The sequence below is a fragment of the Drosophila ficusphila genome, unplaced genomic scaffold (genome assembly GCF_018152265.1).
Source record: "Drosophila ficusphila isolate 14025-0441.05 unplaced genomic scaffold, ASM1815226v1 contig_106, whole genome shotgun sequence".
Classification (NCBI taxonomy): Eukaryota; Metazoa; Arthropoda; class Insecta; order Diptera; family Drosophilidae; genus Drosophila; species Drosophila ficusphila.
The window spans coordinates 13,401,131-13,427,911 of record NW_025063993.1 but is presented as its reverse complement, the minus strand read 5'-3'; the positions used below and the strand labels follow the sequence as shown (position 1 = coordinate 13,427,911).

The 26,781-nt window shown below is 41.7% G+C and overlaps 2 protein-coding genes across 7 annotated transcripts in view; both read right to left on the bottom strand.

Moving 5' to 3' along the window:
- The window catches only part of LOC108089753 (zwei Ig domain protein zig-8), a 40,540-nt gene extending 33,114 nt beyond the window's left edge, over positions 1 to 7,426 (bottom strand). For 2 of the 4 annotated variants that reach the window (XM_017188139.1, XM_017188143.1), the window contains exons 1-2: positions 7,329 to 7,418; positions 3,271 to 3,479 (exon numbers count right to left, since the gene is read on the bottom strand). In XM_017188139.1, coding sequence (XP_017043628.1) covers positions 3,271 to 3,310 — 40 coding nt within the window. In that variant the 5' untranslated portion in view covers positions 3,311 to 3,479; positions 7,329 to 7,418. Of the gene's footprint in view, positions 1 to 3,270; positions 3,480 to 7,263 lie in introns of all 4 variants that reach the window. The other 2 variants (XM_017188142.1, XM_017188140.1) reach the window with 2 other exon arrangements.
- A 4,786-nt stretch (positions 7,427 to 12,212) lies between these two features.
- LOC108089744 (acidic repeat-containing protein) lies at positions 12,213 to 24,780 on the bottom strand. Of its 3 annotated transcripts, none has more exons than XM_017188127.2 (8): positions 24,595 to 24,780; positions 18,690 to 18,925; positions 18,306 to 18,482; positions 17,809 to 18,066; positions 17,221 to 17,319; positions 13,628 to 13,859; positions 12,603 to 13,221; positions 12,213 to 12,540 (listed from the first exon to the last, which is right to left on the bottom strand). In XM_017188127.2, the coding sequence occupies exons 2-8, from the start codon at positions 18,913 to 18,915 to the stop codon at positions 12,391 to 12,393; spliced, it is 1,761 nt and encodes a 586-aa protein (XP_017043616.1). In that variant the 5' UTR covers positions 18,916 to 18,925; positions 24,595 to 24,780; the 3' UTR covers positions 12,213 to 12,390. The 3 variants fall into 3 exon arrangements, with proteins under 3 accessions (XP_017043616.1, XP_017043618.1, XP_017043617.1); XM_017188129.2 differs by having other exon boundaries at positions 18,306 to 18,458; XM_017188128.2 differs by lacking the exon at positions 24,595 to 24,780 and adding an exon at positions 24,346 to 24,528.
- Positions 24,781 to 26,781: the final 2,001 nt, after the last annotated feature.

The following is a 26,781-nucleotide window of genomic DNA, read 5'->3' as shown; positions in this document are numbered from 1 at the left end:
TACATAATTTCCCATTTTCTCACTTTTAGAAGCATTTTAAGGAGTGCAGTGAACCGGAAAGGAGACAGTAAATAAATGCATTAGGCTGTTGCTGTAACTTAAAGTGACTTGGCCAATTCCCACTGGCGTTGGTGTGAGTTAGCCTTTTTCCCTGTGTCAACGTAATTTTCCCCTGGCTTTCTTTGCTCCACTTCAGCTCTCGTAGCTCTCGTTCTTGTTTGCCATTTCATTTCCATATGCAGAAAGCAAATAGGCGAACAACATGCAGGGAAAGCGGGTTCAATGGGGAGGGAAAGTGGGAAAAGGGGGCGGCGGGGGTGTGGCCATCGAGTTGCGACTGAATGTTAATACAGGCCCGATACAATTTCGCCCACCCATTTTGTTGGCGGTTGTCTTGGCAGCGGGTTAGATTCCAGTCGAAGCTATTGCTGGATCGCGGGGCTGTGGCATCTTGACAGCCAACAACTCACTGCTCAGTGACACGTGTGAAATGTTATGTTCTGCGGGGTCAGAGGGCACAACAAACGCGGGGAAACGCCGGGGTCGATTCCAAGTTTTTTGACACATACAAGGGGCGAACGATGGCAAATTGGAAAGTCAAGCCGAAGTTGACAGGATTTGCGCGCAAAAGGATTTGCCCGGGAAATATAGCGAATAATACAGATAGAAAAATTACATGAAATTGTTTGACCATTAAAATATATTTCGGGAAATATTTATTAACAAAAGAAACACTGTAATTCACATCTTATTGCAATTTGAAAAAGGTTGACTAAATTATCAATAAAACATAATTATTGTTATCTGTAATACATTTTTATGGAGAACAACATATTTTTATAATGTTTTCTCTGTATATGTATGTGCATTTTATGTGTAACCAAGTTGAACAGGAAAAGGAATTGGAGCAGGAGCTGTTGGATCCGCAGCAGGATAATCGACTGCCTGTCATTGTGTTTACACTAAATTTCAATTAAATTTTGAAGCCTCCTTTGACAACTGACAGTACAAGAATATCGAGAGCCTTCTGGAGAAGGAGGGACTGAATTTTGAAGTAGTATATAGAGGGATCAGGGCAGGCAAAACAATTGCCACTTGCCACTTTTTGGCGAGCAACAACAAATCTCGACCAAACTTTACCAGCAATCTGACGCGGGAAAATGAAGCCACTTTTGCTTAGCGCCCACAACAGCCAAAAAAACAACAACAAACTGCGGAAAAGGAAATCCGAAACAAGGAAAAAAATACCAGCAATCCGCCAAAGTGGGCGGGGATTTGCAAACTGGATTTAAAATGGAAATTATTTGAAGAAAACCAATTCGCTTTATTACTTTGGGGCATACGCAGCTGAGTAAAACAAGAGCAGTCGAGGGTAACGCTGCCAGCAACAAGAATACTGGCAATAACAAAATACCCCCAACATCAGCAACAACAAAAACAATAACAATAACAACTAAAGAACAACAAAAGCAAGCGACCATAAAAATTAATGCAATAAAAACACATGGCCGAACTGGCAGGAGCAAAGGCCCAAACAAAGGACACAAACAATGAGAAGTTGCCTGCCAGAATGGCAAGGAAATAAAGCCAAATGGATGGAATGGAGAGTGTACAGGTACGATATAGTGTTAGGATCGATAACTTTTTGCTTGCACAGCCATCCAACATTGAATGACGAGCAAATATGTCAGCGACAGGGAAAAAAAATAGAAGAATAAAAGATGATGCAAAAAATGTTAAGTCCTATCAATGCACAATCATAATTATTCGCTAATGTAACAACAGGCAGGAATTGTTTTATATTTATTCCGAGTTTTTTTAAATACTAAACTATTAAGACACAAAGGAATTTTAATCAAACGGAATAACATTTTCAAAGAACTTATTTCATTTTGATTTTTATAGTTGCTGTATTTTGTATTGAAAAGATAAGCACAGCGATTGCACAATATTTGAATTCATGTTTAATTCATTTATTTTTAAAATATGACTTTCAGTCTGTCATGGCAATATACTTCCCATTTAATTTCCAGAAAAGTCTGTTAATGTCAGGGGGCTTTTAATAGGTGAGGAGAACTCCTTGGCCTTTCGACTTGGCTTTCTCTTGCCCTTTTGCTCTGTGCAGGCAGCACGCAATTAAAAGGACTTGCGACTCATAAACATTGCGCTTGAGTGGGTGGGTGGTTCGAATGTTGTGCTTGCTCCAGTAACAGCAGCCCCACCGATCCACCCAACCACCCACTTTTGTGCTCCAACCGCCCGAGCCTGTTGCTTTTCGCCTGATTGAGCTCACAGTTTGCGGCTCATAAAGTCAGAGTCTCGGGCATAATTACACTTTTCAATTATGCATAATTATGTGTAGAAAGCAATTTGTGTGTGTTCGGAGCGCGTTTAAAATTTAAAGTGCAGTGACACCAGGCACCTTAGCCCCCTCACCCTTAACCCCTCGATCCGCACGCCACTCCACACTCCACACAACCCATAACCCTTAACCCCTCATTCCTCATTGGAGCTGCTGTTATGCGATATGCCCTTAAAAACGACCCCAAGCGACCAGCAAGCGACCGCATTTGTTTGCTTTGGCTCTACGTTGGTCTCTCGCTTTTTACACTGGCAGAAAACATGGCTCAAAATGTATATAAATACAATATTTCAAAGGTGAGTATAATTTAAAAAGTATTATATATTTATGTATATTTAAAAGGCTTGTGAAACATTTAACAACAGAAAATAATTTGAATATGGAAAAGAATATTTATATATGAAAATAAATAAATTTTTTTATTGTTCTATTATTGCTTAGGCAATATTTTACTATTTGTTTTATAAAACCAAAAGCGAAAAAAGAGCACCAGGAATAAATCAACCATTTATATTGAATTGAAGTTTATCAAACATTTCGTAGTAAATACCATAAAAAGTGTTGTAAAAAGTATATAATGAGGTGATTTTTTCCCGGTGCACCATCGCTTTCACTGCTCCTGCTGCGGTTGGCAGTGGCCATGTCAGAACAGCAGCACAGGACTGCAAGGACAACGCAGCAGGCAGAAACATAAATCAGGATTTTCGCAGCCCGAACCACAAATGTTTTTAAAAGGATTCAGCGCCCGGCGAGGCGGCAACAATAACAACCTTGAGCGGGGCGGAGGGCCTATATTGTATATGTATATTGTATATATATATTGTATTGCTGATAATCTTATGCATGCTTAAGCAGGCTGTGGAATATGGTAAGCGAATGTGCGGGAGGATCGGAGGAACTTGACTTACCCGTCAGGCAGCAGAAAAGTGCCGTCCACAGGGTCAACATTTTGCGATGACCCACTCGATTCGCGGTCTCCTTTTAGTGTTGCTGGCTTACTTCTCTTAGCTCCTTCGCACCTCTATTAACTCCTTTTTCTACCACTTTATCGGGTTTACTTTGCGTCCTATCAGTTCGCACTCTGTTTGCTTTGCGAGCTTTGATCTATGGGCAATCTCTGGGGAAGATATATTTTTGTTTTGATTACCCTTGTTCACACACAGCACTTTTTACGTGTCTCTCATTCTATTAGCTCTAACTACAGAGAGAAAAATTGCAAGACAATTTATTGCAGAATTTGATATAATATGATGGGTTCTGGAAATCACCTAAATAATTGAGATCATCATTTTAAAAGTGTTAATATTGAAATATCAGTACCAATTCAAGTGCCATTGAACTAATGTAACATTTATCAAATGGTACAAATAATAGTAGACTTAAAAGTTATTATCATTTTTTCTCTCTGTAGCTTTCGGCCTGTTTTTCGATTCTCCCTTTTCGTTTCGCGTGAATTAAACACTTGCAATGACATTTAAAACACTTAATATCAATGGCAGACAATTTAATCCTTTAACGTTCGTTTGTTGAACTTTTTCTGCAATGTCCTTGTTGTTGCACGTCCTTGCTGCTCCTGCTGCTATTATTATTATTGTTGTTGTTGTTGTTGATGTTACTGCTGCTGCTGCTGCTGCTGTTGCAGTTGCCATCGTATTTGCTCTTTTGGCTCGTCCTAGGCCGGAATAATATTTTTTGTTGTCCCGCTCGTTTCGCATTTCCATGGACAACTTTTTATTTTCTTTGCGCCTGGAACCTGCCCAAAAAAAATTGATTTTCGTCTGGGGCTAAAGAGCTTTAAAAGGAATTTCATTCGTCCTGTTTTTGTTGCTCTTTGCTACTGCTTCTCATGCTATTATGAAACATAAATTGATTAAATTTGTGTTGGTGTCTGCTCTGATAAGCCAGATTTTAACAGTATGCAAAGTATGAGTATTTTTGACTAAAATATAGCAAAAATTTCCATTTTAAGTTTGGGGAAAGAGCCAGGAAAATCCTCTTACTAAGCAGAATAGCATTGAATAAGCATTGAACAAATAATTGCAATTATCGATGGTCTTGTGTGAAAGGGGAATCGAAATGAATCAAGAGGGATACTTTTTTCCACACCTTGTTCACAGAAAAGTTCACGGTACTAATGAGGAAAACTTTGATTTCGGGAAACGCCCAAACCTAAAAACCCAGAACCGCCCTTCTATTCCCTTTGGAAAACCTGCTCATATCTTGCATATAATTATGGTTAATGCATAAACCAGAATCAGTTATTGACAGAAGTTGGGAATTGTCTCCGGTCAGCTGGCAGGTCCTGCATATTTCATGGGTCAAACTTCGATGGCATGTGGCCGGGTTCCAAAAATAAAACCCTCAACTATGAGAAGTTTGTGGAGAACTGTTCAAAGCTGTCTCACCTCGAGTCCACATATATCCATCCGCCTGTGGCTATTTTCAGACCTGCTGCTACCCATTCAGTTTGGCATCAATCAATTGCTTGGCCCAGGGGAAAAACTTTCCTGCTGCTCGGCCGCGCCGTTTCCCTCACATCTAATTTGTTAAACATTTGCTGGGGAATTGCCTTTTTCACACGCCCCTGGAAAACGGTGTGTGTTTTTCTCTTGAATTCGTTCCCTCACACTGTGTGAAATTAATTAAAACTTAATTAATTGCAAACTTCGCTGGCGCAAGAGAGACAGACACACTAATGAGCTGAGGGAAGGGATTACGGTCCGAGTTCAACTGCAGGAATTCTTTGACACGCAAGGCAAAAAAAAATTAAGTACACAGTTCGCAGAAAAAAAATTAAGTGATATATCGAGAACAACAAAAAGTTTTCAGTTGAAAAAGTAATGAGTATTGCTTGTATGTAAAAAAAAAAAAAAAACTAATTTCTCTTTAAAATGAAATATACACAAAATAAAATAAAAATATGGTATGCACTTTTTGTAATAAACATAAAAATAGTAAATTAAAAACGGTATGGTGCCTATTCAATTACGTTTTCATTCTTTCCATTAAATCAGCCTAATTAAAAGTGAATATAATTTTTTTATTTAGCAAAAGATCTTACAAAAAGTGTTTATTAATAAGATAGAAAATAAATGATGTGTAGTTTTTACCTTTACATTCAAAAGGAAATTAAAAAATGCCATTGATCTGCTATGTTTTTCATCTTTTTGCTATATATTGCTTTGATATTTCATATACAAACACATCGTAATCAATACTCATGACCATAATTGATTCCCGTTTCTAAGTTTTCCCTCTGCAGGATCCTCTCTGTGTGACTTCAATCAGAAGTGCCTGCTGCTGACATGTTATCCTTCTGGACTGCTCCTCTTTCTCCTCCTACTGCTTTTCGGAATCCTGCCTGGAATCCTTGGCCACTTGTCACTGTTGCTTCCGTAATGGAATTAGAGAGGGGGCCAAGGGTGTGTGGGAATGTCAGGAGGACAAGGCCCGAGGCAAGGACTCGTGGATGCAGGACTCGGAGACGGAGTCTGAGACTCCTGCCAACGTCAGCAGTGTCTCTCAAAAGTGTTAACGCACTCAATTGCTTCGTCCATCTCCGTGCCCCGCCAACTATTGCCCTCTCTTTCTGCGTATGCCCCCGGGTCCTCTTGCCTCTCCTTCTAATTGTAAGCGTCTGCACTCTGCTTCCCAGCTCGGGGCCACTGTCTGCTCTAATGCTTAGTAACTGTGATTAGGAGGAAACTTTAGTTCCGGGTGGGTTTAATTCTCCACCCCCCTTCGAACCCCTGGGGCGAAATTTGCTTTTGTTTTTCAGTCCATTGTGTGTCGGTTAATTCCTGGTGTATGAATATTTTATTGAGGAAGGTTTTCTCTTTTTATCGGCAACATGGCATTATGTGCGAGAACAAAGAAAGGAAACAATTTAATTGTGTTTGGGAATGGCAGCCAGGACTCCTCATAAGCTGGTGGCCTTAAAAAGTTGGATACCCCAAACAATAGTTTTGCGGCAAAGGAAGGAAAACGAATGCGGAGCCAAAGTACTTGACACTTGACAAAACTTTTCCATCAACAACTGCAGTCGCGACAGGCGAAAGTTTTTGTCCCAGGAAAACTTAATTTTCTCGAGCAGCCACAAAATCCCATGATATCATGCAAGTTTCGAGTTTTTTAAGCAGCCCGCACATTGCGCATACGCACTGTGATCAGCCACATACTTTTTGGTTCTGTCGCAGATTTCCCTCCACACTTGTTTTCCGTTAATATTTTATGTGTTTTCTATTAATTTTTGTCACATTCTTTTAGTGTTCCGCCGGGCCTAAATATTGGATTACACAAAAAAATGTATTAACGCCCGATATTTGTGGCAGCGATTTGTGTTTTGACGCAGATCAAAGATATAGTAGTTTGCCCAGCTTTTGTTTGGTTTTTTTGTGTTGTTTTAATTTGTTAATTTGTGTTTGGGGTCTGGGCGCTCTAAATATAAAACAACTTAATTTGCTGCATGCTAATGAGTGGGGTGGGGGTGGGGGAGGTCTGGAAAAGGGGGCGGAGCTGGAGGTCGTTGTGTGGGCGTTCGACACTTTTATAATTTGTTTGCCTGCAGACGGATCGCTCTGCAGCTTTTGTCGCCTGTCGCAGCTGACAAGCTGCCAACACGCACCGAATTTCGTTAGATTTCTTATTACTTTTTTTGGTATATAATTTTTGGATACGATGTCGTAAAACATTCGCGTGCCGAAAGCGTTTTCGACTTGGCAACAAAAGCAGCAACAACATTGGCAATAACAGTAACTGGAACAGCACAAAAACAGCGACAAAAGGTCATTCAATTTTCGACTGCCGGCAATGGGGCAATGAGGCTTTTCCTGCGTTTTCACACGTTTTCCAAAAATTTACGACCCAATTGTGCCCGCTTTTCTTATCCGTTTGGCACTCACACACTTTTGCCTTACAAACTCGCACACACACAGGCACACGCACACTGGTCCGGAAAATGTCGCACCTCACGTATTTGGGCCTCACATTTCCATCAAACTTTTCATTGGTTTTCCACGCGCTTTTCCGCGCCTTCGCCTTTCGTTCACCGTCGATGTCGCGCTGAAACTGAAACAGAAACTGAAACTGATTTCTGCCAGCAGTGGAGCATTATTTTTTTTTTTTGGGACTCGGGGGGATTTCCGAGCGAGCACGAACCTTTATCAGCGGCGATTCGGGTTTGTTGTCTTCGCCTCGGGAAAAACGGGGAGAGGGGGTGGCAAAGTCGAGTACCGAACACTGCTACTCCTCTTGAATTCGCCGCACTGCGCTCTCCTCTCTCGCATTTCTCTCTTACATTCATCTTAAATCTCTTTCAAGGTCTAGCAATAAAATGTTTCAAATAGTTTTTGGAATTTGCATTATTTTGTTAGGGCCATCAGGGGAAATAACTTAATGATGTCGAATTATGTGCTTAAGCCAAATGAAGGCTTGCTTTACGATTGTTTTTTAAGGGGTTAAGTTGATTTTTATTGCCGGAACTTGAGATACAAGCTGTGATTCGAGTTCATAAACGCAAAGGAAATTAAATGGAAACGAAGGTAGTAACCAAATTTATGGTTATACTTAGGTAATGAAAATACGGCATTTGCTATGGGTACTTTAAAAGTAAATTTTAATCTCTGTTGACCGTTAACCTAATTCCACCTCGTGCTTTTATTGACTGAAGACGATTTTTGGAATCTAAGGTATGTCTGATTTTATTTGGCCTATAACATTTCTTAATATTGTCCGATTTTGAAATGGTATACCTCAAAATGCTTGTAACATAGTCCGCCAAGATACTGCATCCTTAGATTGCTTCCGATGTTTAAGCCAATTTTTTCACATTTTTATCCCTGTCAAAAATCGGAAAAATAGCTTTTTCGGAATAACGCCCAAAACCAGCACTTCTTAGCCCCTAACTTCCATTAATGATGTCCGATTTTCGAGAATTATATTAGAATATTAAGGCATATTCGAAATAGCTTTTGTCTAGAGTTATATACGCGTTAAACAAATCAACAAAAAAACGCTTAGGAATAATCTCAACTTTTTTTACAAAATGAACTCATGTGCCAATCTTGAATAAAACGAGAACTGAGGAGTGTTATAACTTATGGTGCACAAAAATTCGCGATAAGACAGCATTATATTTCCGGCTGTTGTAGCCAACAAATAATATAAAAATGTACATATATTATAAGCAAAGAAGATAAGAAGCAAAAGACAAACAAATTCGACTAAAAATCGGATGCGTTAAATTAGCCCATCACTTAGAAGGAAATCTTATCAGTCTGCCTTAGACAATATCTTAGGAAAGACTGGCGACCTTAGGTCAGTGCCAAAGAGTATTTTTACAGAATTAGGAAAAGAGCGCGCATGCACTAAAAATTACAAAGTTCTCTTCGGGACGCTCTTCCATTTTTTTGTGTCTTCTTGCGGCGAATTGGATAATGTGGCCAGAAGGCAGGGATTTCAATAAAATACACTGGAGTTGGCACAAAAAGAGCTAATGACAATATAAATTCGCATGTCGTATGGAAATGTGTGGCAGATGGGAAGCTGGCGAGATGGTCGAGAGATTTTCGCGCTCTTTGAAGGGAAATGGTGGAAAAGGGGGCAGTGGAAAGGGGGAAAGTGGGAAAGTGGGGAGGGTCCAAGGCAGCTGACAGCAGTTATCGCTGGAGCGAAAGGCAGTAATTAGCGTAAATTGAGTTGGTAAAAAGCGCAAGTGTTCAAAATCCGACCACCCAAGTGTGCCACCCCCCGCCAAAGAAACCGCCACCCCCCGAAAACCCACCCACCGTAGTAGTTGTCCTTTGTTTTTGTGGCTGCTGCCACACCACTGCTGTTGTTGATTATGTGGCAATTAGTTGTCGCTTTTGTGGCAAGCCGCGCGACACTTTCAATCAGAGCTTCTTATTCCGACAGCCACATAATGCCCATCCAGGTGGGGATTACTGAGCTAATTAAACAAGCCGATTACGGCCCGACATCCCGCTGACCTTGGCCAGGTGCCACGCCCTCCTCACCATGCCTCCGTGCCGCCCACTTTAAGTCCATCTCGAGAAAGTTTGACCCGACTCCTAACCAAGGAGACCCCACAACATTTCTCCAGTTATCAACTTTCTGCACATATTGTCAGAGGTGTTTAAAAGTCTGGTTCACTGGGTGGGTTAAGTGGGCGGTCGGGAATTTAAGGGGGCGTGGCAGCAGTCTAATGAGCGGCATTCGGTACTTGCTCGGTATTAGAAACTTTACCCAAAGGCAAAAAACCAAAAGTTTCCAATTTGGTTGCACAGAAAATATTGTGGCAGGAATTTCGTTTAACTTTGCACTCAACGAATAAAAAATGCACTCTGAAAATTATGATAAAATGTTCCTAAAAAGAAAATACAAATATTGCTACAAGTGAACCGAATAATTTTAAGTGTGCACTTCTCTTATTCTTATTTCACTTTAAAATATAACCTAAACGATTGATGACTTAGGAGAAGTCAAAGCTTCCGACTTCCAACTTAATGCTAAATTTATTTTTATTTAGATTAGTTTCTGCTCAGATCTCAACAAGTTCCACAAACAATCTCCCGTAGCTCAACGGCCTTGGGCGAAATGCAGTTCATTTGCTGGGCGAGAATTGTATGATTTATGAAAATGCTCTGCGTATATTTCTGTTCTCTCCCCACTTTTAAATGGGTGGGCGTCGTCCCGCCCACATTGTAATACAATCAGGGGATCTGACTTGGAATTAAATCTGCTAACCGAGTTACATCGCCCAAGGAGGGTAGAATAAGAGGTTGTGTTCTGGGGCAGTGTTGCATATTCAACAATTGCAACAGCAAACCGACGAAGTAATAACAAATGCAAATTTTAAGCTCAAGAATTTTCGTTTGCAAAAATTGTATACATTTTTTTTAAGCTCATATTTTACTTATTTGTGCTTTTTGCCTTTGGCAACAGCAGGCAAAAGTGCAAATGAGTTTTGGCCGCTTCCCCTGACAATTGAATTTGTTTAAATTGTTGCCTGGTAAATTTTGCTGAGGGAGTGGCGGAATGCTAACCATGCATCAGCAATCAGGAAAGGGGAGATCCACTAAAACTTCGAGTCGCACCACATTGTCCTCCTCGCTGCGCTGAGAGCCAATATAATCAAGCGGCAGCAGCTGACAAAAATGATGTGGCAATGTGTGCGTATGTGTGGGTATGTGTGGGTACGTGCGGGTTGCACTGAGAAAAATACCTTTTAAATAAGCTAAAGTTTCTGTTAATTAATAAGGAAAATATGGCTAAGCTTGATAAGTATGTACCAAGCAAAACTAATGATCATTTTTCACTTCCATATTACCATTTAAATTCTAACAAAACGTGGAATTGTTATTTGAAACCGAACTAAATAGATTTGGTTACACATCAATTATAAAATCGATGACTTAAGCTTGTGGCTATAACTTGAATAAATACGATTTTCTGAACTTAAAGAGTGGAGAGAACGTTTTGCTCACTTCTTCAGAAGAAAATCTCTCAAGACTTGTGTAAATATTTCAGCGTAATAAAATACCCAATTGATTATCGATCCCTTTCGAATTTTTGAGCCTGTATATGGTGTTCAAGGGGCAGCAGGCTGCAGGACTTTCCCACTGATGAGTTCACTTCAGTGAGCAAATGAAACGATATTGTTGTCAATTTAGGTGCAACAAAGAGCAGCAATGCGTTCCGTCCTTTTCCATCCGTCGGCAGACAAGGACAAGACTAAACAAACAGCATGCATGATGAGCGAGCGAGAGGGAGAGAGAGAGAGACTCGTCCTGGCTACAGGATGTGGAAGGGGGAAAGCGATAGCTGGCGTAACAACAAAGGCAAACAACAACAAATTGCATGTCCTTCCGCCTAAGGTTGCAGTACAATATACAACGCACTCATATTTACTTTGTTCGAAGGATCCTGTTTCCAGGCTTTCTGTCTCCCTCCCTTTCCCCTCTCTCCTCTTCCCTCTCGCTTGCACCTGGACCTCGGCGAACTGCTCGCCCAGTTGCAACATTAATGAAAACTGCAAGCGACCTGACACAGAAACGAGTAAGGTGGCGAAATTGGCGGAGGAAAATGGGAGGGAAAAGCGGGCGGAGAAGGAAACACGGCCATGGCTGCTCCTTTATTTACAGAATGAAGGGAAGCGGAAGGGAGGAGGAGGAGAGCCTTTCCAGAATTGGACAATATTCTTAGCCATTTTCAGTGCCTGATTTTCCTCGAGGTGATCTAGGATAATTGCCAACTAAAGTGGGCTTAATGGTCTGGCAATTCAAGGAAACTTGTTTAAAGACACAGTTTCATTTAAATATAATTACAAAGATATAGATTGTTATCATACATCATCAGCTTTGCTATAGATTACCTCATATTCGTTGCATACAAATCCCTGCAATTTTACTAAATGAAACACAAACCGCAATAAATAAACAAACTTTATTTTAAATTTAAAACCAAATTGAGATAAATATGCCTGCGATGATTTACCAGAAATTGAAGCTGACACAGTTTGTTGAACATTTTGAGCAGGCTGCTCATATAGATTTTGTCCGATATATACATAATTGATATGATGGATTTTTATTTTTCAATTTTTCAGTCAGTTTTGTGAATTTATTCTAGGCCGTTTATATCCATTAAGCTTTATTCTAATGCGTGCTTTGACTAAACACACAACAAAACTGATTTAAAATCATGTTTAAATTGAAAAACCGTATGGATTTCAAAAATAAATTTGCGCTGGAATAAAGTGCTAATTTGGTTTTAGTGCAATTAAAATTATAAAATAAACACCATCTTAATTCAAAGCTAATTTCGGTTAAGCGTATTTTAATTAAACACGAGCTTTGCATAGTCAGAGTTGATTTATTATCGATAGATGGGTTGATAAATAGACGGGTAAATAAGTTAAATAAATAAATAAATTAGGCATTACAATTAGGCGTAGACTACAGCTGAGAGAGCAGAGCAGTGAGAAATGGCTTTTACGCTCGAGGACCCTCCACTTTTAAAGGACTCTCCCTTTAGAGCCTGACAACTTCGACGCCCTGAGGGGCAAACAAGGATTCGGCGGCCAATTTGAGTTTCTCGTTGACCAATTTGGCGATTTTGGGCGTGCGTCGCCACACAAATTCGCGGGTGCGGTCGTGATTGTCCTTGCTCTCCACCTCCACCTGTGTATGTCAAAGGTTGATTGGTCAAAGGACTCTAAGCAAATCTCCGGCATGTCACTCACCTGCTTCGGCTGCTGCACCTTGATGGACATCAGGGTGGCCCGATCGTCGAGCACACTGAACTTGATGCGTCCCATCATCTCGTTCGTCCTGGCAGTGGCACTCTTCACGCTCCTCACACTGCCCTTCTTAAAGGACTTCTCCACTCGCAGGATCAGCGGACCCAGAGTAAACTTGGCCTTGATTGTCGAGTTGCGTCCCTCGGCATCACTGATCACCTTCACATTGCCCACTCGCTTCAAGGATGCCAATCCGGAGAGCCTGCCCTCCGCCTTCTGCAGCTTCTCCACCGCCACTCCCGATTGTCCTGCCTTGCTGGATCCACCAGCGGGCTGATTGTAGTTACCTGATTTTAGGCCAGCCGCCTTTTTCGTGTTCTGCTTGTTCGAGGACTTCTTTTGACTCTTCTGTCCCGAAACGGTGCGCGTTTCCGCCTTCGGTGACTCCGAATCGGATGCAGAGGCAGCGGGTGGGGAAACGGGGTCAGAGGTCGATTCAACGGGCCTCTTTTCAACGGCTTTGATGGCCAGCTCGGACTGTAATTGCGTCAATTGCTCCTGCAGCTTCACCGCAGCCTCCTGGTTCGAATGGCCGGAACGAGGCTCCGAACGCGTGTTCTTCCTGCAAAGGGACACACAATTCGAGTTCGTAATTAGGAGCCACCTTGATTGCTGCCCCACAACAGCTTTAAAGATTCACAAGGCATGAGTACATATATGAAATTTTGTTCTTTTAGGACTTTAAAGCCATTAAATTAAAGCATTGGATGATTTTTTGTGAATTTTTTAACGCGTAATTTTACTTTCTGAAACTCAAATGGTATGCCTTTAAAGGCTTAAATACCGACCGAAATTTAAAAAATCATCAACATTACTGAAATAAAAAACAATTTTAAAAGTACCTGAAAACCTTAAACATTTTAAGAAAGTAATTTGAATTGCACCACGAAATAACGACATACAAATTAAAACTTGTACAGAGGTTAATTAAGGGAAATTACAAATTCTCAAAGGCAAGCCACACTTACAACTTCTTGTGTCCCCCGACCTTGCTGTTGGTGGACTGCTTCTTGGTGGCGGCCTTGACCGTTGACCCACTCGCGGGGCCAGAGGCCAAGCGACCCGTGAGATTGACCACGTAGGGATCATAGTTGTCGGCCACGATGCGATTGATCCTCGAGAAGATGGCGTCGATGAAGTGGTTGTGACGTGCCTGGAACGCATCCGTGGACATGTCGATGACGTTGTTCTTTAGGTCACCTGTGTGGGGTCAAGGGTCGCGGGGGCAGGGGCGGGAAAAGGGCGGCAGGGGGTGGAAAAATGTTCACATTAGTTCGGTTCAGCTAAACACAATGAAAGTTCAAATCTGGGGGAAACACGGAGTGGGCGGACATTGTGGTTTCATTTTCGTGAGGGTGAGTGTGGGTGTGATTTTCCATACGCATTCGCTTTGTTTTCAACCTCTAATTACATTCAAGTGCAGGTGTGTGTGTTTGTGTGTGTGTGTGTCTGCAGACCGCAGATACACACACTAGCACACAAAGAACCCAGTGATTACATGGTGCGTGTGTGTTAGTGGCTTGGTTTAGCAAATAATGTAAAAAAATAACACCAACATTGCAGCCCCACCTCCGACATGCAGTTGAGTTCACATTTGTGTACGAATAAATAAAAATCCAATAACCGTGCCTCAAACAAGCAATTTATAGCAGTTTCCCTATCGTAAATCATGGAAAGTAGTGTGTTAATTAATAGCGTGCTTAATCATTTGATAATTAAGTGATTTGTTGTGCCATTTTGCTATTGCGAAATAAATATCAAATATTAAACTTGGCTTTTCCGCTATGTAGGTCAACCTAACGTTAGTTTAATGTTTTTAATATCACCAATTTGTGGTCTCTATATATATAAACGACCTTTTTATTTTTTACTGACCTCAAGTTTATTTAATAACAATGCAAACAAATAATTTTTTCTCATTTGGACTCGTTTTAAATTCATCAGATGTTTTAAATCAAAAACAAATTGTAATGAAATCTTTTAAAATAATAAAAATTAATTTATCAAATTAAACTAAAGTTGTCAACTCTGATTTATCAAATTGAAATAAAATAAATTTTTAAAAAACGAGTAAATTAAATTCTTATTATTTTATAATTACTTTAATCATTTCATGGGGTTTATTTGAAAAGGCAAGGTTACCCAAAAGTATTCATTAAAGGTTCCCCCTTTACTAATTTCCTAAAATAAAATCTACGGCTCGGCTAATTAGTTTTAAGGTATTTTTCGGTGGGGAAACTTTAAGGAAATCCCCCAAAAATGTGAGAATCCGACCTAGTGGTCAGTTAACCCGTAAATTTATTTCCGAAACTGTCACCCTCGGCGAGAGTGTGTGCAGCGATTCGCAGGACTTTCCCGACAGCCGGGATCCCGGGTCCTAATCCTTGTCTCCTCCTTATCGCGGTGACCCATCACCAGGGCACCGCCCCTTTCGCTGGGTTTGGGGCCCACAGGCCAGAGGATATAATCTCACACTCGACCACCGTTGAACGTGATGAGGTACTAATGTACTTTTTGCATGTTAAACCTTCCCCAGCCACAGTGAGTCCGTTAAGTACTCGCCCACGCCCGGAATCGGGTTCAGTTCAGTTTTAGCAGTTGCCCTTTTCCCTGGCTGTTAATTGAAGCGGGCGTTTTAAATTTAAACCGGCATATTCTAAAATAGATAATCGTGTGGGCGATGAGGGGGATTATTTCAGAGACGATTGGGGTAAGAAATGCACAATTACAATGGGCAAGGACGAGATCCAAACTAATTACAGCTGCAGATGGGCGAGATGGATGATATGGGGACTTGCCGAGATAGCACGGAACATTACTGTAATGACGGAAGTTGCTAATGATGAGAGAGTGTGTGTGTGTGTGTGTGCGGGGAGCGACAGAGAGGGGAAGATAACAGACAGAGACAGAGAGACACCAGTACCTTGCCTAATAAGGTGACGCTTGAAAGTATGCTACGAGAAATGAAAACACAAAATTTCCAATTCCACAGTTTCCAATACCATTAAAAGTTACACAAGGAATTCATTTCGCAAATTTATTTAAGCAAATTTTCATGTTGTTTTGTGGTTTGTTCTTCATCTTCTTGATTTGTTTTTACAATAAATAATAAATAAATAAATAAATAAATAATAAATTATAAATTAAATGACCTAAAACGCAAAGTTTAACAATTCTCTATTTTTTGTTGTGAAATTTTGCGCTGCCTTTCAAGCGTTCAACTTTTAGCTACAATTTTTTGTTCTTTTAGTTTGACAGATTTGTTTTTTTTTTTGTACAAAATTTGCGTTATTTACGTTCGGAAAATTATGCGAGCCGAAAAAAGAGTGAGGAAAAGCCAAAGATACAAAATATACATATTTTGATTCATCTAAAATGTTCAATTGTAAGCCAAATGTGTGAAAGCAAGAGATAGCTATAGTGCTTAAATGCGTGTGTGTGTGTGTGCATGAGAAAGATAGACATAGACAGATAGATAGAGATAGAGCGAGTGAGATAGGCAGTTGTTTACATCATGATAACTAATTCCGAATCTGATTTGTTTTGTTTAATTACACAAATAAATACGAAAAAGAGATTACAACTAGAAATAAATAAATTACACTAAGTGAACATTTCTTATTGCTGTTTGTTGTTGTTGTTACATCAATTTAGCTATAAGTGTATGCGGGGTGTGTGTGTGTGTGTGAGAGAGAGAGATAGATATGTGGATGTGATGGAGTGGAAAAGAGAGAGCAAGGGAAGCCATTCTTTCTGCGATATCTTGTTCTATAAATTCTTCTCTTTGCTGCGATATCTCTTTTCAATTCTTCTCTTGCTCTGCTTCTTCTCATTCTTCCGCCTCCAATTCTTCTGCGCCTTTTCTTCATCTTCTTCATCATCATCATCTTCTTCTTCTTTGTCATCATCTTTGTGCTCTCTTTGAATTCAACCATTTTTGTGCTTGGGCATTAAACATGTTGCTGTTGCAGTTGCAGCTGCAACTAGTGTTGCTGTTGTGCGTACAGTTGCTGTTGCAATTCTTTTGTCAGGTGAAACAGTCCGTGCGTAAATAACTCAACAATTGTGCGTTGGGGGATATATAGTGGGGATATTTTGGGAATAATTGTGCTGATTTTGTTGTTTTGCAGATAGTTTGACTAGCACCAAACTCTCGATGAACCCATCCCCTCATCGGGGGATGCGTAAACATATGTACTTAACTCAGTTTTAAATAAATTATAGGATAGCGAGGGGTGGGGGGAGGATAGTCAGTGCAGGCAAAGATGCAATTGCAAAAGTCCGGATCGCGTCGTGCCCCATTGGGAAAATGTTTTAGAAAATTCGCTTTCCTTTTTTATGATTTTTCGGGGCTTGTCATTCTTTGTTGCTGTTGTTGTGGTTCTTTTTGTTGTAGGTCCCTGTCTTTAGTTCTGGCGGTTGTTGTTGTTTTAGTTGTTGTTATTCATTCAGCAATTGTTTGGTTAATGCTTCAGCTCTTTTTTGGCCTTCTTGGAGGGACTTGTTGATTTCTTGGCCTTGGTTTCTTTCGTCGCCGTTTCCGACTTCGATTTGGACTCACGTGCTTCGCGGCGGGCCTCGATGATGTCATCGCCGATAATGTCATCGTCGTCATCGTCATCATCATCGTCGGCCTCCTCGTCGTCGTCACCGGCGATACCTGTAATTTCACCAATTTCATCGACTCCATCATCAATATCATCACCATCATCATCATCATCGTCCTCGTCGTCGTCCTCATCATAATCGTCATCGTCAGCGTTGTCTATGTCATTGCCGGCGCCAGGGGCAACATTCCCCGGAGCAACATTGCCTGCAACAACAACTGCTGCCGGCTGTTGCCCCAAGGTCGTCGTCCCACTGGCCACCAGCTTATTGTTAATGATGTTGTTGTTGTTGTTGTTATTGTTGTTGGTTAGAGTGTTCTGGTTGACTGTGCTTGTTGTTTTTGTTGTTGTTGTTGTGGTTGTCGTCGCATGCTGAGATGAAGCCAGTGATTGCTGTTGTTGTTGCAGTTGCTGTTGCTGCTGCCGTGTGTTTGTTTGTTTCTGTTGTTCGTCAATTGCAAGGGTGCTACTTAAACTACTACTTGTGCCACCACTAACACCATCTACCAGTGCGTCTTCATCGTAAAAAACATTTTGTTCACCTTCGGAGTTGCTGGCAGCGGCTGCCGGGGCAACGGCAGCGGACACGGACTCATCGGCGGCATTTCCGGCGGCCACGGGCTCCGCCACATTTCCGGACTCGGCGGGCAGATCCACGCCATCGGAGATGCCGGCGCTCACGGAGGAGGCGGCAGCGGGTGCAACCTCATCCAGGGTTTGGGCGGGAGCGGCGGCAGCGGCGTTCTGTGGGGCACTGGCAGCGGGAGCCACCTCGTCGTCGTCATCCTCATCATCATCATCTGGAAAATACGAAATATTAGCAAGCTCGTCTTTTAACTGGATGAAAATTATATGAAGGTTTCATTTATGTGGCGCCCACTGGGGGATTTATTCTAGTTAAAGCCAGCTATGCTTTATCTTCTTTTATAATGACATCATATTTCAAATATTTAAAATTTTCTATTTATATAAAAATTATTATTTTCTTCGTTCTCTTTTTTTAAAAAACTTGGACAATTCTTTAGTGATTTTCAATTACCTCCCAGGATGTCATCGAACAGCCTGTCCAGATAATCATCATCGTCATCGTCCTCCTCCTCGTCATCATCGCTGGCAGTTGCCGCCGGGGCAGCTTGACCCTGGGGCGTGTCATCCTCCTCGTCGTCGTCGTCGTCCTCCTCCTCATCATCATCTGAAAGTCCCGAAATCAAAAGAACTTTTGTTACCCAAGGAGAAGGGAACCGCACAGAAGAGAGTCACAAAAAATGTTGGTTAATAAAAGCAGGACAAATATCGTTTTTGGCTTTGGTGCTGATTGCATTGTTCGGTGGTTAAGTGGTTCATTCAGTTCAATACAGTGGTGCTGTGCTGGTGGTGCTGCCTGGGTGCATTCAGTGATCTAGAAATCGCTCTCTTAACCTACCATCATCGTCATCGATCAGATCTCCTAGATCGGGCTCATCATCGTCGTCCTCGTCATCGTCATCCTCATCATCATCGCTGGCAGGAGCCACCGCCGGAGCCACTTCATTGTTGACCGCCTGCTGCCGGGAAACAGCCCGCTCGCTCCTGGAAAGTCGCTGAAGGGGCGATGCCTCGATTTGCAGCAGCAACGCGCTCAGCACGCACAGTAAAATCACGAACTTCATTTTTTCAGATCTGCAAAAAGAAATGAAATACAAAAGATAAGTGGGAAATCAAAACTTTGTATAATATCTCAATAAGAACATTGTTTCAGTAACTGTTATTACAAAACTAACACAATACAATACTTCGTAAAGCCCTTGTACTATTAAAACATCAAAGAAAAAGTTTTTAAGTTAAAAAAATATAAATTTTTCTTTGATTTAAATCAAATCTTCTGGTTATCAAAAAATAAGTGTTTTTAAATCTCTCGTTTCTTTGTACTGTGATTTTTTATTCCCCATTTGTTTTCTCAGTGCAGTCACTTTCTTTTTCATGACTGCGAAATTACACATTTAGTGGGCAAACGACAGTCGGTGTTGCAGAGTGTGGAGTGGAGTGCAGTGGTGGGTCGGTCAATAAGCCAGCCACTAAAGAAAGCAGACAAAGGAGCGGCGCCCATGTGAGAGTGCGAGTGTAAACATGTTTTTGAGCTACGCCTCAAAGTCGCCGCCGGCGGTGCTCACATGTCCAGTTGCTGGCACTTGACACACAGCAGCAACAGTAACGGCAACAACAACAGCAACAGTTGCAACACCAACACCAACAGCAGCAACAGCAGCAGCAGCAGCTACCTGAGCAACAACAACACCTTTTTGGACAGCTGCAGGCGCCACAAAGTCACTGAAAGGCTGACAGATATCTGTAAGCGGGTCTCACGATCCCTGAACTCGCCTGCAACTTCTGAGGAAGTCCGACTTCGAAGCGTATTCCCCAATTCGGTTTGCTGTCCTGGCATTGCTCTCGTTGTTGTTGTTGCTGTCGAGATGTTGCTGCTGTAGATGCTGTTGTTGCCATCTCCGGTGGCTTTTTAGTCATGACAATCAGCACGACCAACAGCCAACGGCAATAGCAAACAACCGCAGCAATTGTTGCTGCTTTGTTGTTGCTGCTGTCGCAGATGTTTCTGTTGTTGTTGTTGCTGCTGCTGCTGCTGTTATTGTCGCAGTGTCAAGTGCGGCTGCTGCGGGCTTAGTGAAAGCGACTGAATCGCCGACTGCGACGCAACGTTTTCCCGAAAACTTGTTCGCAGCAATTTGTAGCTGCAACTGTTGTTGCTGTTGTTGCAGTGGCTGCTGCTGCTTATTGAAAAATGAGTAAAGCGCTTTCTGGAAATCAAGTCCAGCGCTGATAAGCAAACCGGCAAAGTGGCCATAAACCAAAGTGAAAACCCAGTGACCCACTGGCCAACTGCAGTAGCAACATCATCAGCAGCAATGGCAGCACTAGCAGCAACATTAGCGACAGCAGCAACATTGCAACGTCTGTCGGTTTTGAGAGGGCTTCAGTTTCGGGTTTTAGGGCTGGTTTTTTGATAAGCCGCCAAGTCGGTATTTCACGGCGTTCCAGTGTCTCAAGTTTTGTGAAGTGGAGGACTGCCAGCAGCAACACCACCAGCATCACGGCAGCAACATCAGCAGTTGCCGTCGCTTAATTAAAAGTTTTACCGAGCGAAGCTCCTCAGCGGTGTTTATTAAATACCGATGCTCCAGGCAAATACCTTCTGAGCCGTCGCGGTGCTTGGAAACGCGGGGGAAAAGGCGGAGCGTTAGGCAAAATATGATGACATATCACCAAGAAAAAGCGAAGAAATCTGACGAACAGTGGGTGTTAATTACCCAGAAAATGTGAGACTTCTACAACGATTTGTTTGCCAAAGTACAAGGCCACGTGAATTTTAATTAAGATTAAAATGAGGAATTCAGATTTTTTGTAGAGAAAACACTGAAATCATAAAAGTAGATAAAAGTTTGCAGATTGTTAACTGAAACCCAAGAAGTTTGGCATCGGATTTCGCGATAAAATCTGAAAGGCAAGTAAACCAAATCAAAACTAAAAACATTGTGCCACCCACACTGTTGCACATGCTATTTTTCCACTGTAAGCTCCCTTCGCTTTCCCAAAGGCCTTCTGTTTCGAAGTACTTATAAACTCCTGCCTATTGAAGTCTTGGGGAAATTGCATTTACTTTTCCCACCGCTCCGCCCTTTTTGCCGCCGAGCGGCTTTATCTACCATTTTTCTCACCGAACTCGGAACATTTCACGCGTCATGCCGCAAAAACGGTTAGAACAAGAGAAGCGAGGGGGGTTCCATGGGTTGCTAGAAGGTTTTTGCGGGGGGGGGAGGAGGTGAAAGGGTTGAGGGCTGAAGGGCAGGCCAACAATGCAATGCAAAACTTCTGACAGGCGTGGGACAGAAGGAGAATGAACGGGGGCAAGTTTTTGCAGTTCTTTAGCTTTGGCAACCACTTGGCTCTCTCTTCTTCTTCTTCTTTTTCTTCCTCTTCACCAGATTCTTTTTCTTCTCCTTCGTTATGGTGTTGTCTATTGTAGGGACTAACTCATATGGAACGCTGCTCCCACTATACAATATTTTAATGCCCCCATAGAAAAACGCAGCTAACCGTGTGTGCATTCTACATTAATATTCATGTGCGTGATGCTGATGGAAAAGATACTAGAAAGGGTACACAAAGAAAAAAATGTGTAATGTATTTCAGATACATGAAGGTACTCGAATTAGCTATCATTTGTAACTATTTCTGACTTTTAGAATTTTGTAAAACTCATTTAAAAACATTGTAAGTTAATTTGTGTATCTTCATATCAGCTTTCCTACCTTTCCTATTAAAAGGGTATACAATTTAAATTGTAACTTAATTATTAAAAGCATAATTGAAAAAGCAACTATTCCATTTAAATTTGTAAGTTTATGAATTACTTGTTAAATATGAACTCTTGAATTTGTTGAATTTTTCTCACTGCACTTTGGCTTTGTTTGCTGTGCACTTGCACGTCACACATCCAGCAAAAATTACTTAAGCTCCACTCAGGGGAGCGAATGGGATTGGGGGATTGGGGGAGTGCTGGAGCGGGGCAACTTTGAACTGGGGTAACTATTGAAGGCGTTCGCCTGAGGCGTGGCAGCTGCCACTTGACGTTGGGTTCCACGCTAGCTGCCTCGATCCGCATTGTCATATCAGCGTCATATCAATAAATATGCAGGCCGCACAAAAGGCCACGTGCAGACAGGATTTGCATGCCCCAAACATTATGCCACCCCAGCTGCACCTGATTTTCCACAGCCGGGGAACCGAACCGTCTTTGTTCGAGTTTGTCTCATATGTTTGCGGAGCCTTGTCTTCGCAGCTGCGTTGCAGTTAATTTTCCAAGACAATGGCCCACATGGTGGTGTAGAAAAATAAGCTTTACACGTGCCGCTTCAACGACCACGCCCCCTCGAAATTTACGGTAAGCGTTTTTGGGCGGGGAGCAGCTGAGGAGCTTTTTCGTGGGGTTTTAAATCACAGAAAAAGGAAGAAATTGTTTCCACGGAGAAGTGGTTCTTTAAAAAGAATGTTGCAAAATTGTTGAACTATGCGAAGTACAAAAGAAATTTTTTACAAAGTAAGCACTGAGAATGTGCATAAAAAACCAAGAAGCTCATATATTAAATGCTTAAAATAATTAAATAAAAAGTTCATGAAAAAAGTTAATGTGATTGTTTAACTCTCTGAACTGCTTGACAAAAAAGTGTTGGTAAGTAAGATTGCAAAAATATTTGTATCTTTAAAACACTGAAAGTTTTAAACTCAACTCTGCTTTAAACTGTAGCATTTGAGCAGACTTTTTTATGTTTTCAAAGTGCACAGTCTGAGCAAAAGTTGCTATCGTTGTTCCCTATGCTTTTTGCACTCTGTTTGCCGCTCTCAGCACTTCTTTTTCGCATGCACTCGCACGTCACTTGAATTAGGACTTTGTTATCGTCGCGACGGCGCCACCTGGCGGAACAAGCCTGCACTTGTCGTCGGACAGGGGGAATCCCCGTGAAATCTCCGGGGTGACAGGCTGCATAAACTTGGTCATGAACCAACTACTTAGAAGAGCAGAAGGCAAGGGCACACAATATATATAGGAACTCTGCCGGGGGAATGTGCGAAAAAGTGAAAAAAATAAATTGGAGCCACTCGAATCGCCAGCAGACTTTGCTCTGTTAATAGCTTGTCCTTGCTGCAAGTACACACCAATTCATCCGCCCCGTTGGCCCGAGTGTGTGTGCTTTGTTTTGGCAGCAAAGTGCTGGCCAATGTAAACAGTGTAAACTATAACTTGGCTGGAACTGGTTGAGAAGCTGTGCTGAGCGCTGAGCTGGCCAGGAAACACTTAAATTAACTGCTTCAAGTCGTCCAAATGTGGGTCAGCTGGGCAGAAGAAACCTGAGAGGCCGAGAGATGATTACTCAACTTGGTTCGCATCGGTTCCGTATAGTTTGGATTGGCTCGGTTTGCTCTGCTGACCGCAGAACCCCAAACAACATCAGTGTGGGCACATGTGAAAATGGAGCGCATAAAAACCAGAGAAATTGCCAGCGAAAAGAGGAAACGGGGAACGGGGAAAATCCAAGTGTATTGTACTACACTGGCCCTAAATTGCCGCAGATACAATTTATGACCCGGCCAGTTAAGAGTCCGACTCCGGGCACAACTTGCCTTCCGCAGTTGAAAATCAATTAAAAGTTCTTGCCCAAGACGTTTTGGCCCATTCGAAGGCTGCATCGCGTCGAGCTGAGCTTTATGGCCCCTTTATGTTCGGGGAAACTCGGGGAGGGAAAATCAGGAAGGAGGTGCGGGGAAAGCGGGCATGCAAACGCTTACGTTTCCCACAAAAAATACAAAAAAATAGTGAAATAGTTCAAGAGGGAAGGCTAAATGGAACAGATCGAAATCGCTGGCGTGCCGCTCCACTTTCACGTACTTTTTAGTCCAATGCTAACTTGCAAACTTGACTTTAAGGATACTGATATTTTCACACAGCAAAATCGATGATAATCCTTGAAGCATGCTCACACTTTTTGCTGCGACTGTAAATATTAGTAGAAGTTATTAACAGTCGTTGACTTTGTCTGCTCTAGATGTTCTTAATCTTTCGAGAGGGAATTCTGGTTTCACATATTCTTGTGATTTTTAATTATCCATATTGAAGTTACCAATTAGAGAAGCGTTGCCACTGAGTATTGTACTCTAAAAAATCAAACTAAAATCTATCACCTTGGTTGAGGTTAAGTTTCTAAATTGGGAATCCAAAAAACTTGTAATTGTAATCTGAACAACTACTATTTTTGAATGCTTTGCATATCCATTATAAAATTGCATAAAATGCTGATCTAACAAACTACCACAAAGTTTCAAGCAGAAAATATTTAACTACAGTTATGAATTTAAATTGTTCATAATCCTTCGCGCTTTGCTTGATTTTATTTTATCCGCTTGCAAAGCTTTCAATAATTAGTCAATATAATCCTTGCTAATTTCAAACCATTGCACACAATTGACTTTAATAATCCTCTTGGCTTTCACACAGTCTTTTTTCTTCCATTGGTAATCCAAAGGCTAACCTTGACTAAGTATTATTCACTGATCTTGGCACTGAATAACCGATAACAACCGATAAGAGTGGGTTTATTTTTTGGACCGATTCGAAGCGCTGCGATCTCCTCGAGTTGCCGTGAAAGACTGTCGCTGGCGAATCGCTTCTTGGATGGTTTTGAGTCTTCAGTCTTCAGTCTTGAGCTTCGAGTTCGGGGCCCCCTTTTCTTCTGCCCGATTCTTGGACAGTGACTTTCTTTTTTACCGCCTCTCTTTACCTGTTTTGTTTTTTTGTTTGTGGCGATTCGATTCGTTTCGATTCGAGTCGAGCCGATTGTGGATTGTGGATTCTGGCCTGAGCTTGGCTGGCTTTTCAGAGATTCGGATTCGGGTTCGGTTTTCCAACACCGCCGCGCACACAACTGTCTCGCTCGACTGACCGTCTGCAACTGATCGCTGGCAGCCAGCTTGTCTTACCAACTTACCAGCCAACCTACCAGCCAGCTAACCAGCAAACCTGGCTCACAAAACCCGAAGCTCGGCCCGAAGCGTGAATTTACATTTGGCTGTGCGCTTTCTTGGCTCTGCGGCTCTCTTCGCTCGATTCTTCAATTAATTTGACGAGCTGGGCTGGCCTGGGAAAGTATTTGGCACACTAAACGGCCAGCTATAACAGTTAGCGGCTTGTCAGCGAACCAAAAACAACAACAACAACAGAAACAACCAACACTCGTGAGCCATGAGCTATGATCTAAGAATCCACGGCGGGCGGGTTTCGTTGTCGGCAGGCAAGTTTTATTGCAGCTCTAGACAAACAAAAATTAAATAGAACAGGCGAAGGCAATAAAGCACATTTAAATGACTGCACGAATCATAAAATTCAAATATTCAATTACTTAAGCCGGAAAGCTGCCACATAAAATGTGAGATAAAATTTAATTAACCTGATTTGTTTGAACTTTAAATGGAAAATATACTTAAGCAAATTATTTTATTGAAACCACAAGTAAACATTTTACAGAAACTTATTTTATAATCAATTATTTTGATGGCCTTTAAGTTTTGTCATTAATTTGGCTTAGCGAATTTTCTTATTTAAAAGGACAATCTTTAAAGGCTTGATTTGCTTTTTGGTCAAATGAAATTCTGTTGGACTTCCTGGTTTCCCCGCACCGAGCAATCCGTACATAAATATTTTTGCCACCTGGAGTTGCGAATCGCAGAGTGCTATATTAATATTGATTTATTCAGTCATCGTTCCGCACCCTAACCCCATTCCGCATTCTCCCGGCCCCGATCGAAAAGTATTATGCATATATAGATGCCAGAGCGTTCCCCAAGTGCTAATTTCTGTTTCGGCTTCTGCCGAGCTGACCAGCCCGTCAAAGTGAAATCGCAATGGGGCAGGTGGGGTAAATCAAAAAAAAAAAAAAAAAAAAAAGTAAATACGATTTATAGAAATACATACGATGATAAATTGAGGTGTAATTAATTCGATTCGCCCTGACTGACGTTTCATTTTCAGTGTCCGGGACGAGGAAAATTGACAGTCACTGCACTGGCACTCAAAGTCAGAGCTTTCCCACATACTCGGGAAAATTGTTCGACGTCGACGGCGACAGTGACGTCGACCGAGGCAGCAGCAGCAGCGGCAGCGACGTCGACTGAGGCAGCGATGGTAAACTCCAACAGTAAAACGTGTTCTACTCGTTTATGGCCAACACTGCGGCTGCTTCTTCTTGGGCAAAAGTTGTTTTTACTGTAGTGTATAGCTGTCTATAACTTTCTTCTTGGCCAACTGGAGCCGCTGTGAGCCAAGTTAACTGGCTGTATGGCATAGTAAAGTCGCTGTTAACAGGTCAGTGGAGTTTTCTTCTTAAACTTCCAACTTAGCCCGCTGCCGAAAGACAGAAACCGAAACCGAGTGTCTACGAACTGCCGCAGAATGTTACGAAATTTTATGTAATGTGCCAAAAAAAAAAAAAAAAAAATAGAAAAACAAACAAAATGAAAAAATATAGGAAAACAATCTGAAAAAAACAATGCTCTGCTCGGTGAACAATGCCCAGAAAACTTTCATTTCAAGGCAGCAAACAAAACTCTTCGCTTGGCCAAACTTTAACTATTTTTGAGGGGAAGTCGACCCGAGGCAAGTTCAAAAAGCATATAATTTTACATTTTAATGGCTTAATACACTTTGACATTTGCCTTGGCTTTGGGGTCACACAGGTGGTTCACAAATTGCGGGAGGTGAAAACAATCGCATCAACACTTGGTTTACCCCTTCTCTTCGGACTAATCAAAATCCTTCCTTCCACTGCTAAATATTTCAGGACTCTTTTCCTGCTCCATTTGACTAATTAATTTCTGGCCAACTTGCTGGGCTTGAGTCAGTGGCTTCGTGGGGGGTTGCCAAAACTTTTTCCGGTTTATTAATTTTTGTTGCACTTGTTGTTGTGCTGTTT

Coding starts and splice junctions, on each gene's coding strand:
- LOC108089744 (XM_017188127.2), bottom strand. CDS start 18,915: ATGAAGTTCGTGATTTTACTGTGCGTGCTGAGCGCGTTGCTGCTGCAA. Junction 17,320..17,808: donor CGCTGCCAGCAACTCCGAAG/GTGAACAAAATG, acceptor GTGAAATTACAG/GTATCGCCGGTGACGACGAC. Junction 13,222..13,627: donor GTCGGGGGACACAAGAAGTT/GTAAGTGTGGCT, acceptor GTCCCTTTGCAG/GAAGAACACGCGTTCGGAGC.